A 15,052-nucleotide genomic window follows, 5' to 3' on the forward strand; every position below is an offset into this window, starting at 1 on the left:
GGGAGAGCAAAAGGAATCTGAGTAAAATCAGTCAGACCCCCGTAACAGAACCAGTAATCTCTGACAGCAATGAAAACATTGTTTTTTTTATGCAGCACTACACAATAAATACTGAACAATATATAGAAAACATGTCAGCCACACTACAGCAAGTGTGTTACATTCATGATGAGTGTGATTCATAATGTGAGAAAACCACATTTTAGGAGAAAGAGAAGGCATACAATAGTATCCATTCAATTGGATGCATATTATCACTTGCTTGCCCTGGGTAACATATACGATGAATACTTAACACAAATTGATTAGCTTCAGACAGTCATCTCCTACTCATTTTACAGAATGTGGTAAAGTATTTTACAAGCAAGCAAACATATGCAGAGTGTGGCAAATAAAAGTGCCCCTGATGACTGGATACGATTGTATGTGAATGTATGCATATAATCACACCCCATAACGCGCACACCACATGTACACCCGCCATGTGATCCACACCGGTTCAGAGCATTGTGTGGACTGTGTCAGTGAGAGTGGAGCAGTGCAAAGGGGACGATGATATTCACAGTGGAGCGGCAGGTGTTTGTTGGAGAAAGTTATGTGAAATTACATGAAACCAAAGTCATGGAAAGGGTGTGGTCAGTTGTTTGCTGAGAAGTTCAATGGTGTCAAAGTGCCAGAAAAGAGTGCCACGCAACAGTGAGTCTGAAAATGATGTCAGACAGGATCTGTTCTGAAAAAGTCAAAAAACATTCTGAAATGTGCTCAAACTGGCGTCAAGAGATGAATGGTGGTCACTTTCAACATCTGCTACAGGTCTTAATCAGGTTAGTACTGTACTTCCTTTCCTCTGTGATTCTTTGTACCCTAGAACTCTGTTCTCCAGGCCACTTATTATTTGCTCCACCCTGTAAAACGTATTTTCTAATTCATTCACATTTTAGTTTTCACTATGTACAAACAATAGAGTAAAAATTAATAAACAACAAAAAGAAAGAGAAATGAAGTTACAATGCACATCCCCTAAAGAAAATTTGCATCTACAACTGCTGTAATCATCTGTTTAGCCAAGAAACAAACACAGAAATTCCAGAACTAAACACATGTTCCCCCAAGAAACAATATTACTTGGTGCAGACAGACAATCCAACACAATGAACATACACCCACAGAAATAATACTCTCCAAATGAAATGTAGATCATGTTTTTCCATTCACAAGCAACCAAAAATTCTATTCAGTGCACATTGTACATTATCCTTCAGATTAAAAGAAATAACATTTCCTATTTTGAAATATGGAAGGATGTTCATCACTGTAAAGGAATAGCCAAAGAGAAATTTTTCAGTGCATGAGAAAGAAAAAAATAAGAACATTACATCAATTTTACAGACAAATGTGTGTGTGTGTGTGTGTGTGTGTGTGTGTGTGTGTGTGTTCCATACCTCCTCCTAAGCCACTGAATCAATTTCAACCAAATTTGGTATGCATACGATTTATTATCTGATATGAACCACTGTTGGGATAAAAACCACCTAGCTCCAATGGGGGGAGGGGTTTGGGGGGGGAGCAGATTGAAAGGGTTGATAACCTCTGACATCAAGGCTGCCAGGGGCTATACGTGTGGATGGCCACAACTGAGTGGAGGGAGGAAGCAACAGCCAGAAAGAGGGGGGAGGAGATGGACAGAGAAAGAGGGGAAGAGGAGATGGACAGAGAGGGGGGAGGGAGGAGGTGGACAGACAAAGAGCAGGAGGAGGATGGACAAGTGGAGAGGAGGGAGGAAGAGATGGACAAGCGGAGAAAAGGGACGACGTGGAGATGGACGGAGAGGAGAGGGGACAAGGAAATGGACAGAGAGAAGGGGAAGAGGAGATGAACAGAGGGGGAGAGGAGAAGGTGATGGGCATCCAAGTGGTTATGTGCAGGTGTAATACTCTTACTAATGAGTCCGAGGCATTTAACGTCAAGGGCGAAAATGTTGTTCTTATCTAACTGACAATGTAAATCATTTTCAAAGACACACTCGAAAAGGGATTCACGGTTCCTCTGGTGTTCCACATGCATCAGTCCTGTGGTGATGATTTTGTCTAAACAGTTAACACAATGAGCAATACCCTAAACCAACCGTCCCAAGTATATTTTTAGAAGACGGCAACACCAAATGGTAAATGATTATAGTGTTCAAGCCAAACAGGATATTTAAGATAATCAATTGTTTTGATTCGCTGGTTAATGGAAGTTTTAGGTAAACATCTTTTAAATCTATTTTTGAAAAATATTGGTCCCTTCATTAATAAATCCTTTGGGTAAGGCATAAAATCAATGTTGGACAGAGCATTAAGAGAACTTGCTTTGAAATCATCAAAAATGTGTAATGACCCATTATATTTTTAATGACAACCATAGGTGTCCCTCATTCACTCCAATCTCTGCCTGAGCAGCAAATCTGGCAGCAAACAGTAGTGGGTAAGTTCCACAAAATTTTGGCACCATGTAATCTTCCACACAACTTGGAAATGTTTTCTCTTTGCCTGTATGTATCACAAACTGAATAGAGATCATAAAATGGTACAGAATTGATGTGGTCCACTATTTTGAAACCAAATGTCATGAGGGCATCAAAGCTGAAAATGTTAATAGCATTAGGTGACATCACTACTAATAACGTTAGTAAACACTCGACATCTTTGTGCTTAGCTGTAAGCAAACATAGTCCAAGGAAAGGAATTGTCTGTTGGCAATAAGACACGACCCGCTTCCGAGTCCTTTACAGCAAAGGTGAGCTGAGCCACTGATACATGTCCTCATTCATGACTGACAGGAAGGCTCCTGTGTCCACCTGGAACTCAACTCACAGGCCAGAAATATGAAGAGCCAGTGTCAGTTTCTGGGCACCGGTGGAACTGCTGGATCAGCTGCTGTGACTGCGATGTGTTGCCACCAGACCATGATGTGACGGGTTGCTGATGAGCCACTTGTTGACACTCAGCTGCCAGGTGTCCCAGTTTGCCAATTGCCAAACATTGGGTGGTGTGGTGTGGGCAACAGTGGTGTGAATGATAGCTACTGCGCTCTGAACAAAACTGTATCATCCTCAGGTTGTGTGGTGAATGCTTCAACATTGAGAGGAAAAAGGCATTTCTGAACCATCTGTTTAGTATTTAAAAAGGGTTTACTCAATGCTGGGAAAGGGGGAGGGGGGGGCGGGAGGGGTTCATTTAAATCAACGTACAAAGTCTCTCAAAACACCGATGATCCAGACAACCACAAACAACTCAGGTGAGACACATAGGGGTGTAAAAAGATGATTATGAATCAAAATCTTCAGCTGCTGGCAGTTTCAATGGTAGCCTACTATTTTTGACACATGAATTTTGTCAGTAAAAACGCATTGAGCATCAGAAGCAATAGCAAAAGACTTAGCAATCTCAAGAATGTCACTAACACTACAGTCAGATGTTGCCACTGCTTTAGTCATAACTTCCCTGTCGAGGGCTACATGCCCAACCACATCACGAATCAATAATTTTGCATAGGACTCTTTACATTCTAACGAGTGAAATTTCACTGGCAAATGAACCCCTGAAAAGTGCAGCCAATGGTGTGTAAGACTGTCCACTTTGTTTGTGATTTATTAAAATGGAGCTTAGCTGCAACAAGATGCACTTGATGACACTAATATTTAATAAACAGAGTGCACAGTTCACCGAGAAACAAATCACTAGGGTTTGAGAGTGGTCACAACTGTTGCTACACAAGAAGAATAAAGTACTTTGCTGGTCACTGGAAACACTAAAAGCAAGACAATGTATTTTAAAACATCAGAGAAATAATTCCCGTGTCTCTGGAGCCTCATAAAAGTATGTGAATGGTGGTGAGGGCATAGCAGTGACCATCTTCACACACGGAACCTCATCCAGCATGTGCCCACCGACCCTTATTTCTGGTACCTAAAGGATCCAGCACACTTGAATGATCTATTATAATCAGTACATAAACATGTACACATCTGATGATTTTATGTAATGTGGTGTCCTTCCCAGACAGCTTGATTTTGTGATTCAGGTACTACATAGTAAGTTCCACTCAACATTAATTGTGGGAAGATACAGCAAAGAAACTGCAATTCCTGCAGAATAAGATGTTTGCCTGAAATACAAAAAAAGCTGTGAAACCCAAAACCCAAAGATTATACAAATTATTCGACCAAGAGGACATGCGCACGCGCGCCCGCCTGCTCACCCCCCCCCCCCCCCCCCCCCACACACACACACACACACTTTCCAAATAACAAGACCAACAACAGTGACAAGCACAAATATTCAATAATTTATTTACACATTTGAACATTAAACAAAATACAACAACTTGCACCAACATTTGTTATGGAGTTCGCTAGTCTTGTCCTGTGTGTGACCAGACACACAGGATTATTGTCGGGGAATGTCTGTGCTCAAATCTGCAATTACATAGGCAGCTGCAGCCCAAACTGCAGTGCACAAGTCAAGAACATGCGGATCTTCCACAGTCATCATATCTGCTGCTGAGTGATGGAACCAGAAATAATGGCCATTTGCATTAATTAAACTTGACCCAGGCACCCCTGCATTTGTCCACAGGGCTATATCTGATCCAACATATGGCTGAGTACTAAACTGGGTGGCATTGACTGGCTTGAGAAGCCTGAAATTATGGGAAAAACACTTAATAACTGTAATTCAACAAAACATTATTAACTTTCAGTATGATGCAAAAGTGTCACACAGGCAGTCGAAGAAGTAATAGAAGGGTCGACTAAACAAAACACACACATCATGCAACAATAGTGCTTTGAAACCAGATACTATCCAAGTATAGTTAGTTTGCATACTAGGGGAACTGGTAATATTATCTGAACATGTGCTTACTGATTTTAACTATAAAAATTTAAAACTTCATCACAGAACAAAATATGGAGATCACACTCAAATATCACAAGCCAACACGTTTAAAGAACATGAACAGTGTGTTTCATAATGTATTGTTACAAGGCCTTGCTCAATGAAGCATTTGTTCACAAAAATAGAATGATTTGGAAACTTGGTTAAGTGGAAGAATAAATCTCTCAAAACAATATCCAAATCAAAAAGAATAGAACAAATCCAAAACAAATCAGCCCCAGCGACTTTCCAAATTTCCTCTTTCTCCACCACTCTTTCATAGTTTTTCCTGAAGAGTGATATTCTGACTACAATAACAGAAAATTTCATGAAAATTTTTTGTTGTGGCTACCATGAAGGCTTTTTGTGAGATTGATGGATTAGCTAAAGCACAGATTTATGTCACCAATTATGTTTTCAGGCTTGTCACAAGTTTCCCCAAGTGAAATTCCCTGATATTTCCCTGATTTCCAGACAAATTATAGTATTTTTCCCTGACAAATTTTGAGAGCTCAAGGATAAGTAAAGACAAAAGGTGACAAAAATGTAAATACTTCTGTATTTCTAAACATGTGACCAAAAATCTTAAGTACTAGCATCAACATCTTTTGAAACAAACTGCTTTTAGATGGCGAAAGCAAGCCAAGTGGTATATTTGTTTCATTAAGTCCACTGATGTTATTTTATTTCAATAAAACAAAACACATTTGGTGACAAAAATATGCATTTCATTGGAGTTGCAAGGCAGATTTAACCCTTTAGTTACCAAATTATTTCCGGAAGTTGTAGACTTTTTATGAACACTTTATTGGGCTAAGAAACCGTTCATAAAATCATAGTTTAAATCTTGAAAGTGAGAGTTTAGCCTATGAGTATAAAAAAATTAGTGGGAATAGTTCCCACCAAACTCTGGAGTAACTTCACTTGCTAATTTAAAAAAAAATGTATTTCCTTTATTTTTTAGTACAAAAACATGTTAAACATTACATTTATATTTGTATTAGTTCATACTGTCCTTTGAGTTCGCTAATGTGATGTACTATGGAACTTAGAGAAGCATGGTGCTACACAAAAAGGTACACGGCAGTTGCTACACATTATTTTTGTTCTCTTTCCTTTGTCCTTGGTGCTACATTGGCAGCATCTTCTCTTTGTTGTACCTTTTGTAGGGAAATGAGTTCCAACTTTCTCCAGACAAACTTCATCTGGTACTTCAGACACACCTCTTTTTGGTGTTTGAAAATGAACAGGCCTTCCTCTTCTCTTACGACTTGAGAAGCCAGAGATAAGCTGCCTTGCTAAGTGCAATCTAAATGTTAGTATACTCTGCTACAGCCAATGGGCAGAATACTTCACTTCTGCTTCCACTAACTTAACTTGTAATATTTATGTAATTTTCTGTCAAATCCAGCAAATATACACGAATACTATCTCCCTCATAAAAATAAAAGTAGATAAATACAACAGAAGTCACTTCACACGCAAAAGGAAAGCACACTATCCAAAAAACGCTGTAGCGGTCGAAACAGTGGCTCGTTTTCACGCGTGAACTGTGCTTCTGCATTGATTGACTCACAGGGTAGAAATACAACAGTTTTCGCCTAACCGTTGACAATCTACACATAGTTAGCACACTCTAACAGAGATGGTAGCACAATTTAGAAGTGGGAACATGGATTACCACTGAACTTACAGCGAAAACAAATAAGTGGGAACTATAGTTCCCACTGGTCACTAAAGGGTTAAAATACCTTCACTGATTTCAGAAATAACCTCAGAAAAAGAAGTGTAGAAGGCAGGGAAGAGTTATGTAAATCAACACTGTAGGTGACTGCCAATGAAATGTTGGTTCTACTATGTTGGTTACTGCCAGTTACAACCCATTGTGTTACATCTATTATTTTACAGGTATTGTGTGGCTTTCCTTCAAAAAGTACATGAGTAGATAGTGTACAAACTTCCAGCAACTGCCACAATTTTCTTCTTCCTATTGTTCATACTTTCTAATACACAAACTACTTTCAAAGTGCCAAAATGTACTAGAATAAATAAAATGTCTATAAAATGTCGCATCGTACAGTGTGCTTGTGGTGAGACAGTCGCAATTTTTGAAATCCATCGCCCATTACCTCTGGCCTGCGGGAGGAGTACCGCGGTCCTGGGTTCATAGATAAACCACAAAAATCAGCCACATTACACTACACACAAACGGACCTGGCCTGTTGTCAGATTGGTGAGACTAGATCCGACGGGCAGGGCCTGCACATTATTGGGAAACGATGGGCTTCAGATTGGCAGGCCCTATCCGTTAGAGATACCCACAGAAATAGCCTGCGGTTCTGGCCTGTCATGGCAGTCCAATTGTGAGGCCAGTTATTCAAATGTCGCAGACACTATATTGATGAAATAAGACTGTGGTGATCAATCCATGCAGTAGATAACTTGCACGAATACTCTGAGAATCAATACTAATGAGGATAGGTAGCAATTTGCTGTAAGGATGATCGCTGAGCTGCAGGCAGGCACACAGAAAAGAGAATCAATCTCTCACAACTAAATTTTTGGCCATAGCCTCTGTCACAAAACGAGAGCACACACATTCACGTAATCACTCAGACACTACTCATGCGCACATGACCATCATCTCTGGCTGTTGCATCAACAGACTCTGAGAATCAGATCCAAAAAAACCACTCCTCACGCCTCCCTGCCTCTCGTCAGCAGCTGCTAGGCTAGCAGCAAGAAGTGGTGGTGGTGGCACTGAGTGAAATCTGAGGGGAGTGGTAGACAGAGGAGAAGGAATAAGAAGGAGGGAGTAGGGAAGTGGCGCATGTACTCAGCTGCACCCAGCCAGCGATGATGTATGACATCTCAGTATACAAGCCATTTCATCTACTGAGACAAAAACGAGATTCTTCCAGTGTTTTTTTTTTTTTTTCCTTCAAATTTCCATGTTTCCCTGACACATTTGAAGTTCACTGATATTCCCTGATTTCCAGAGCTTTTGGAAATCATGGTTTTTATACACCAAACTATAATATTCATTACAAGTAGCCATCAAAGATTTTGTAATAACTAATTGTATTAACAAATAACACTTCATGTAGTCGTTGGAAGCTCAGAATGTCAAGCATCTATTCCTACACTCCAGCTGTGGACACAAGAAATGCATGGTATTGAGGACAAACAAACAACAGCCCAACATAACTTACACATATATTTCCAGTACACGTGATTCCTTTTCTATTTGTTTAAAAATTCGATGTTAGAGACATGTGTGTTACAATGGTTCACATTCTCAAAACTGGCATTCAACAATTAAACCAAACAGCCATTCACCGTCATTATTACTCACCAAGTATGCAATAATCACCACATGACTACTAGTGTATAAGCAGTTGTTCTGCCTATACACCAGTAAAGTCATATGCTAACATGTACTGCTCGAGTTTGTTGGATAGTAACTCAAGTCAAATGCACTGAAGATGGCTATCTATAGCTGAAATCTGGATAAGCAATAATAATAAAAAACAGTATGATTCTGACTGATTCCTCTATTCCTATCCTTCCTTAGTTAACCTACTACTGCAAAGAGATGGTGGAGTTGTTATACTGAATGATGAACTATCAACAGAGTTCCTCGCTCGGGCAGGAAGAGACTGAGCACACTCCCGGAGTACACAGATCTTGTTTCGATGGGAGACCAACTTCCTTAGTATCAGTGACACACTTCACTGAAGGCTGGGGGAAGTTGTACAGCTCACATAAAGATCTGCTGTGTAATGGGAACTCAGTGAGGAAAATGTTTTACACTGGATGGTATTCACATAGCTCCATCTGAATAGGAGGTGGGAAAACATAAGTTTCACAGGTGAGGTGTTTTCCATTAGCAATGACAACCCAACAAAGGTTTACTGACTGTGTGGGACAAGAATATCTAGCAAAGAAGTGGGAAGCTCTAGGATTCCTGCACAGGCTGCTTCATAGAATTGAGGGAAATTTGACAACATGCAATACACTCATATGGTGAAAAATGTGATGCTGTCTTCAGTGTTAATGCTATACAGTGAAAGAGAATTCACATTACAGGAAGGTCATTCTTCTGTTCCTAGGTCCACATTTGTTTAGCAGCAACTGTCCATCATGGACTGGTCGCCCCAAGCTGCTGATCCAATGGGAAACATTTGGACTCAGATAGAAGAGTCGTCGTCAGATATCTGGCCACGATACCAACCAGCTACAGCTGATGCATTTTGGGACTGCATTCTTGAAGGCTGCGACAAAGTTGCCTCTTTTGGCAATTATATCTGATGCCTCATAGATTCCATGCCAAGATGCATGACTGAAGTTAGAAGTAAGGGGGGATCCTGGACAAGATACAAGAGCTTTATTTTCTCAAATTAAAGTCTGTCAGTCAGAGCCAGCGGAAGATGACTTGGCTACAGAAAAGTATTGAATCAGATAATACAGTATCAATTAGTTCTCCTTTAAATTACATTTTTAATTGAAATAAGTTCCTTTTAAATACATTTTTTAAATGTTACATTTCTCTTTTATTTGCTCCCTGCCTACATTCTTGAAAAAAATAATAAATTAAGAGGGATTTTTCTACAGCTGTCTTTTGTTATTTTTCCTCTATTTCTACTCCTTGCATCCTCTCAAAAACATGTAAAAGATTTCTTCTAATATTTATTCAACTCCCAAGTCTCTTTCTATTTCTCTCTTTCTCTTGCACTCTCATCTCACTTGTATGTCACTCCATCCTCACAAAATTAATAAACAAATCTAGCTGTTATCATTGAATCAAACAATGGAAAATCCAGGATGGAATGTAACAATACGAGAGAAGGAAAGTTGCTACTCGCCATATAGCGAAGATGCTGAGTCACGATATGCACAGTAAAAAGATTCACACAATCATAGCTTTCAGCCACTAAGGCCTTTGTCAGCAGTAGACACACATACACACACGCACACACACACTCACGCAAGCACAACTTGCACACACATCTGCAATCTCAGAGAGCTGTCTACTGCTGACAAAGGCCTTACTGGCCGAAAGCTATGATTTTGTGAATCTTTTTATTGTGCCTATCGCGACTCAGCATCTCCACTATATGGTGAGTAGCAACTTTCCTTCTCTCGTATTAGCATTGAAATTACACTTTGACTTGTATAATCCCCTCTGCATCATTCCCCTTTTACCTTTCCCCTCCTTCATTTCTCCCAATACTTATGCAACAGTTCCTTTTTTAATCCCCAGTTTTATTACCCATTCTTCATTCTGAGAACATCCTTCCCTTATCTCTCTCTCTCTCTCTCTCTCTCTCTCACACACACACACACACACACACACACACACACACACACACACACACACACACACACACACAGCACGTAGTCTTCATTAATTCATTCCTTTTTATTTTTATTTCACTTTATTTTATTTTTTTAAATATTGACAATATTCTGTGAATGGCAATACCCTGACTTAGAACACTAGGTTCACACATGATGGATTAATGTAATAATTTTTAGTTGCACCTGAAGCAGAGGCTGCTGGTCAATTAAAACCAAGCTTTACCTGGTGTCTGCGGTGTCTTCACTCATTAACAGCATATCAGTTTCTCCACGCAGCTATTTGAGACTTGTGGAGATTGGACAAGCAACATTTCGAGTATGGAAGGGCTGAAAGAATTACATGCTATTTCCCTGTGCCTGGGCATGGATGTTCATCAGCAGTTTTCGACTTCAGAAGTTATGTTGTGAGTAAGTGCAGAAATACGAGACATCAATGTAGTAGCTGCCACCTGTGATGGCTGCCAAACAAACAGTGCCACCTATCGAAAAGCATAAATCTTAAAAATATTACAGGGGCTGCTAGGAACTTGTGGAATCAACAAATTAATTTTTGTCCCTCATTGGGGACAGAAGTGAGGTTCTAGCAGCCAAATGGATGCAGATTTTTTTCAGTAGTATATCATTTTATAAAAAATTGACATTTGGAATTCTTAGCAACCGACCAAAGTCATTTCGGGTATTGAAAGACAACAAGAATAAGATCTGTTTCTATGTGAGGGTGTTGAGTTTCATCATCAGTATTCGTCCCCTGAAGGCAAGTGTAGTTATTTAGTGCACAAGCACTGGACTTGACAAGGGAGCTACTGGTGTTGATTTGTAATCAGAAGTTTTGTTTTTCAAGGCTACCGCAGAGGTGGAATACTACATTCAAAACACGTACTGGAAACAATCAATCTGTCTCCTCATACTATTGCTTATTGGCTCTCGCTTAACTGAGTAAATACCGGTTGCATAAATTTAACATAAGAGAATGACAAGTAGATAGAGAGACTAGCAGTCCCCTAGTTGGAATTGCCATGGAAGAACTTGAGAAAGCCATCAAGAAGTTGAAAAAATGTTAAAGCAAAAATTTTAAGTGATATGTGAATGGAACAGATTAAACATTCAGGCACCGCAGGAAGTTCATTTCACCTATTAGCTGATTTACCCTTAAGTGACAAACAAACATGTAACAGACATTTCCTACATTTGCATCTTCTGGTCCTGTCACAAACATCAATGCCCACCCAGTGAGCCACAAGACTATGAAAGGCAATTACGCTATTACAAGAAAAATTTATCAGCATACCTGGAATAACTCCCAACACTTGTGTTTCCCAACCTCAGCCTCACGCATCAAACAAAGGTAAAAGAAATTACCACCTTCATACTACTATCAACTCTGTAATAACCTGCATACATTAATTTTCCAAATTACTACCACAATACTGAAAACATACATTATACAGGTCTCCATTTCACTGTCTCTATTTAACTCCCAGCTAAAACAGTAAAAGTCATAAAAAATGTGAGCAACAAAAAATTCTGAATACCAATGTTCAAAGCACGAAAGATCCAAGAGTCACGCGAAATCAAGGATATCAGATCTCATTCTCCTTTTGACCACTAGTTATTTTCATGAAGTGCTGCCTTCAGCTAACAACAAAAGCTGCTTCTACATACAATTTTCCACATCTCTATCTTGAACTACAAAATTGGCAACCACCCAGTCACTGCTGGACAGCTGCCTGCACTCAACTTCAGAAGTCGGAAACTGCTGATAAACATCCCTGTCCAGGCACAGGGAAATTATTTTTAGTTCCTTTGTCCTTCTGTACTTGAAATGCAACTTGTCCATTCAAATCCATGATATGGACAATTTTGTCTTGCATACTTGCATATGTGCTCGTCTACGTGTGTCCCTGAATAATCATTTTTGACCTAGTTCTTAAGACACTTGCTTGAATTTGAACAAATAACTGATAGCCATAATGTAAAGTTGCTAAATGCCAGAAGTTAGTGTCAATAGCAGGCATGTATCCGAGACCAAAGTCTTTAAAATGCATATACTAAATAAAAAGAAGAAATCTGGCTGACCTCTGTTAGCAGATGGAACAAAGGTGGTATGACAATGGTAGCAGATTTGATTTTGGTCCAAGGCATGATGATTTTCAGACAGTGTTTGTGTTGTCTTTTTCACATACTCAGTGAGTAATAATGGCTACAATAAAACACAGTTAATGACAGTTTGGCCTAATAGTCGAATGCAAGTCTTGAGAATATGAACCACTGTAACACGTGTGTCTAACACTGAATTCCTTAAACAAAAGGAAACAGAAATCATACGTAATGGAAATGTCTGCTGCAGACATATATGTAACGTATGTCAGGCTATTGTTGTTGGTCCTAAATATCTTGCATTTATTGGGTCCAGAGCTCAAGTCTAGCAATATTCCCACTTGATTGCTGGCTAGTGGATAAAAGATACCAAAACTCATAAATGTGCCAGGTAGGTGGCTTGTGTGGACAGCATGTCACCTTATCAGCACAGCTAGGCTCACATTGGAGGACCGACCATGTGGTTGACACCTTCGACATCATCAGCTCAACAAGAAATATAAATCAATACCAGATCAACATGATATGTCTGACATAAATCATAAACCCCTTTGAGAACACCTCAGTTACAATCTGTCAGCACCACAAGCATATTACAGTTAACCATAGATCAACGGTTCGAAATTAATCCACGCAATGAGCAATGACATTCAGTGATGTGCTAGTTTTCTTCGCCTATGTTTATCTGTTATGTTTGTTACCAGCAATTAGTGTTCCACTATTTTTAAAAGGTCTGTCAAGACTTCTTCCACAGCTCTGTGTCCTGTACTACTGTTGTCATAAGGGCTGACCACATGATTGCATCTCACCTCATCTTCTCCTTCATCTTCCCCTTCTGGTTTTTTTCTTCCATGAGCAGTGAATCTGTTGTCAATTCATTTGTAAATAGCCCCAGACACATCCACACGATATTTACTATGATGCAGAATTCCCATCAAGATATAAATCGTGCAGGCTCAAAGCCTGCCACAGATGTTTTTGTCAAACTCCATTTCACAGCATCAACATTTGCACTGGATCCTACACAAGCATTTTAATAACAGGACTGTAAAGTCTGTCTTTTTTAGTTAACTCATCCAAAAGATAAAAAAAGGAAACATACGGCATTGAACTCTGTATCTTCAGATTATCAATCCTCTCTTCTAACTATCATAAATAGACAGAATAATAATCTCCCTGAACACACAAGACCATACACTCATGAAAGGTAATTTTGTGGCTTTAATCTTCATCTCAAAATGTGCAAAGTTATCATTTCAAGTTGCATAAGACTTAAGATATGTGATCTTAAGGGGGGGGGGGGGGGGGGTTGGTAAAATTGGTGCCTCTTTCTTAGTTAAGCCTGAATGGCCCTTATTAGCATGGTCTTGAACTTTTACAGCCTTTGGGTCTCATATTTGTTGTAACCAAGTGCTGTTTCTGCTATTTGAACATTCAATCACGCCCTGGCCTGGTTTTTCTGCTGTTATTGCCAAATAGTCCAATTTTTCTGCTGTTTTGTCTACAGTGGCCCAGTTTTTTTTTTTTTTTTTTTTTGCTGTTGAGTGAACATAGGAAGTACAGATTTTTTAGGTTTTTAGGGCCAGTGTCTTCTTCGCAGCAGGAATTTAAAACACAATTACATACATAAATATCTTATACTGGTACACTGTGACATTTCCCACCTCATCAGTGCATTAACTTCTCCTCAAATCAGATAGCAAATATCAGTATAAATAAGATTAGTATCTGACATTCCATTGACTATGATGTCTTGGGAAGAGGAACATGACTTGAGTTGGAGAAGGCTGGCGAGGGAAGTCAGCAATATGGCTATTTCTTTTTTTTTTTTTAACCATCCTGTAATTTGCATTAAACAATGCATGGGCACTACCACAAATCTAAATCTGAATGACCACCTTACTCATACCAAATGTGAGTCCAGTGTCTTAATCACTGAGCCTCCTCATTCTCTCTCACTCTCTCCTCCCCCCCCCCCCCCTTTTCTCCCTTTTTTAAAAAGGAAAATTCTGAGGTCAACATATGGTTAACGACATATAGAAGTTTGGGTCTGGCCATGAGTCATGCACAGATAGCTAAATGGTAAGGCGATCGCTTCCGATATGCAGGAAATACGGGTTCGAGATCCTGTCTGGCACAAGTTTTTATTGTCGTCACTCCATTCTACAGCTGATTCCAGTCATTATTCACAATTGCGAATTCATCTGATGTGGTTAGTAATGGCTGTGGTTGCCGCAGTGCATAGTCATCAGAATAACACTGGCACTGCAATATCGTAATTTTGGTGTCTGTTAATGTAGCAACATAATGTTCAGTTTATTGTTTTCCTGTATCAAAATTAAAATCTCATTTGAATAAACTGTAAAATTACAAGGACTTTTAACACTGGCCAGTACCTTCGAGAAACGAGAATCGAAGTATTTCTGAGAAGACACATGTGACAGTAAAACTATCCTAGCTTTCAGAACTGTTAAATCCATCCTCAGGAAGGAAAGAGTCTGACAGACTTGGCGCTTGTTTCTAATGTTACCCAAACTATCCTTGTACCTCCCCCATAGGAGGAACTAACAATCCAAAAGCTATGATGGTTTTTCTACTTTTATGTATGTCTAAATATGACTAGCAGCCATGGAATTTTGCCCCTTCAAGGTAAGAAATGCCCAGATATTATGTTT

At 39.4% G+C, this 15,052-nt stretch overlaps 1 protein-coding gene across 3 annotated transcripts in view; it reads right to left on the reverse strand.

The window, feature by feature from the left end:
* Positions 1-15,052, reverse strand: part of LOC126092509 (carboxypeptidase Q-like) — a 92,055-nt gene that overhangs the window by 31,664 nt on the left and 45,339 nt on the right. Inside the window, exon 6 of one of the 3 annotated variants that reach the window (XM_049908145.1) lies at positions 4,343-4,683. The exons of the other annotated variants lie outside the window; for them this stretch is intronic. Coding sequence (XP_049764102.1) covers positions 4,431-4,683 — 253 coding nt within the window. The 3' untranslated portion in view covers positions 4,343-4,430. Of the gene's footprint in view, positions 1-4,342; positions 4,684-15,052 lie in introns of those variants that run through there. 3 annotated transcript variants of the gene reach the window in all.

This window comes from Schistocerca cancellata, chromosome 1, assembly GCF_023864275.1.
Source record: "Schistocerca cancellata isolate TAMUIC-IGC-003103 chromosome 1, iqSchCanc2.1, whole genome shotgun sequence".
NCBI classification, from domain to species: Eukaryota; Metazoa; Arthropoda; class Insecta; order Orthoptera; family Acrididae; genus Schistocerca; species Schistocerca cancellata.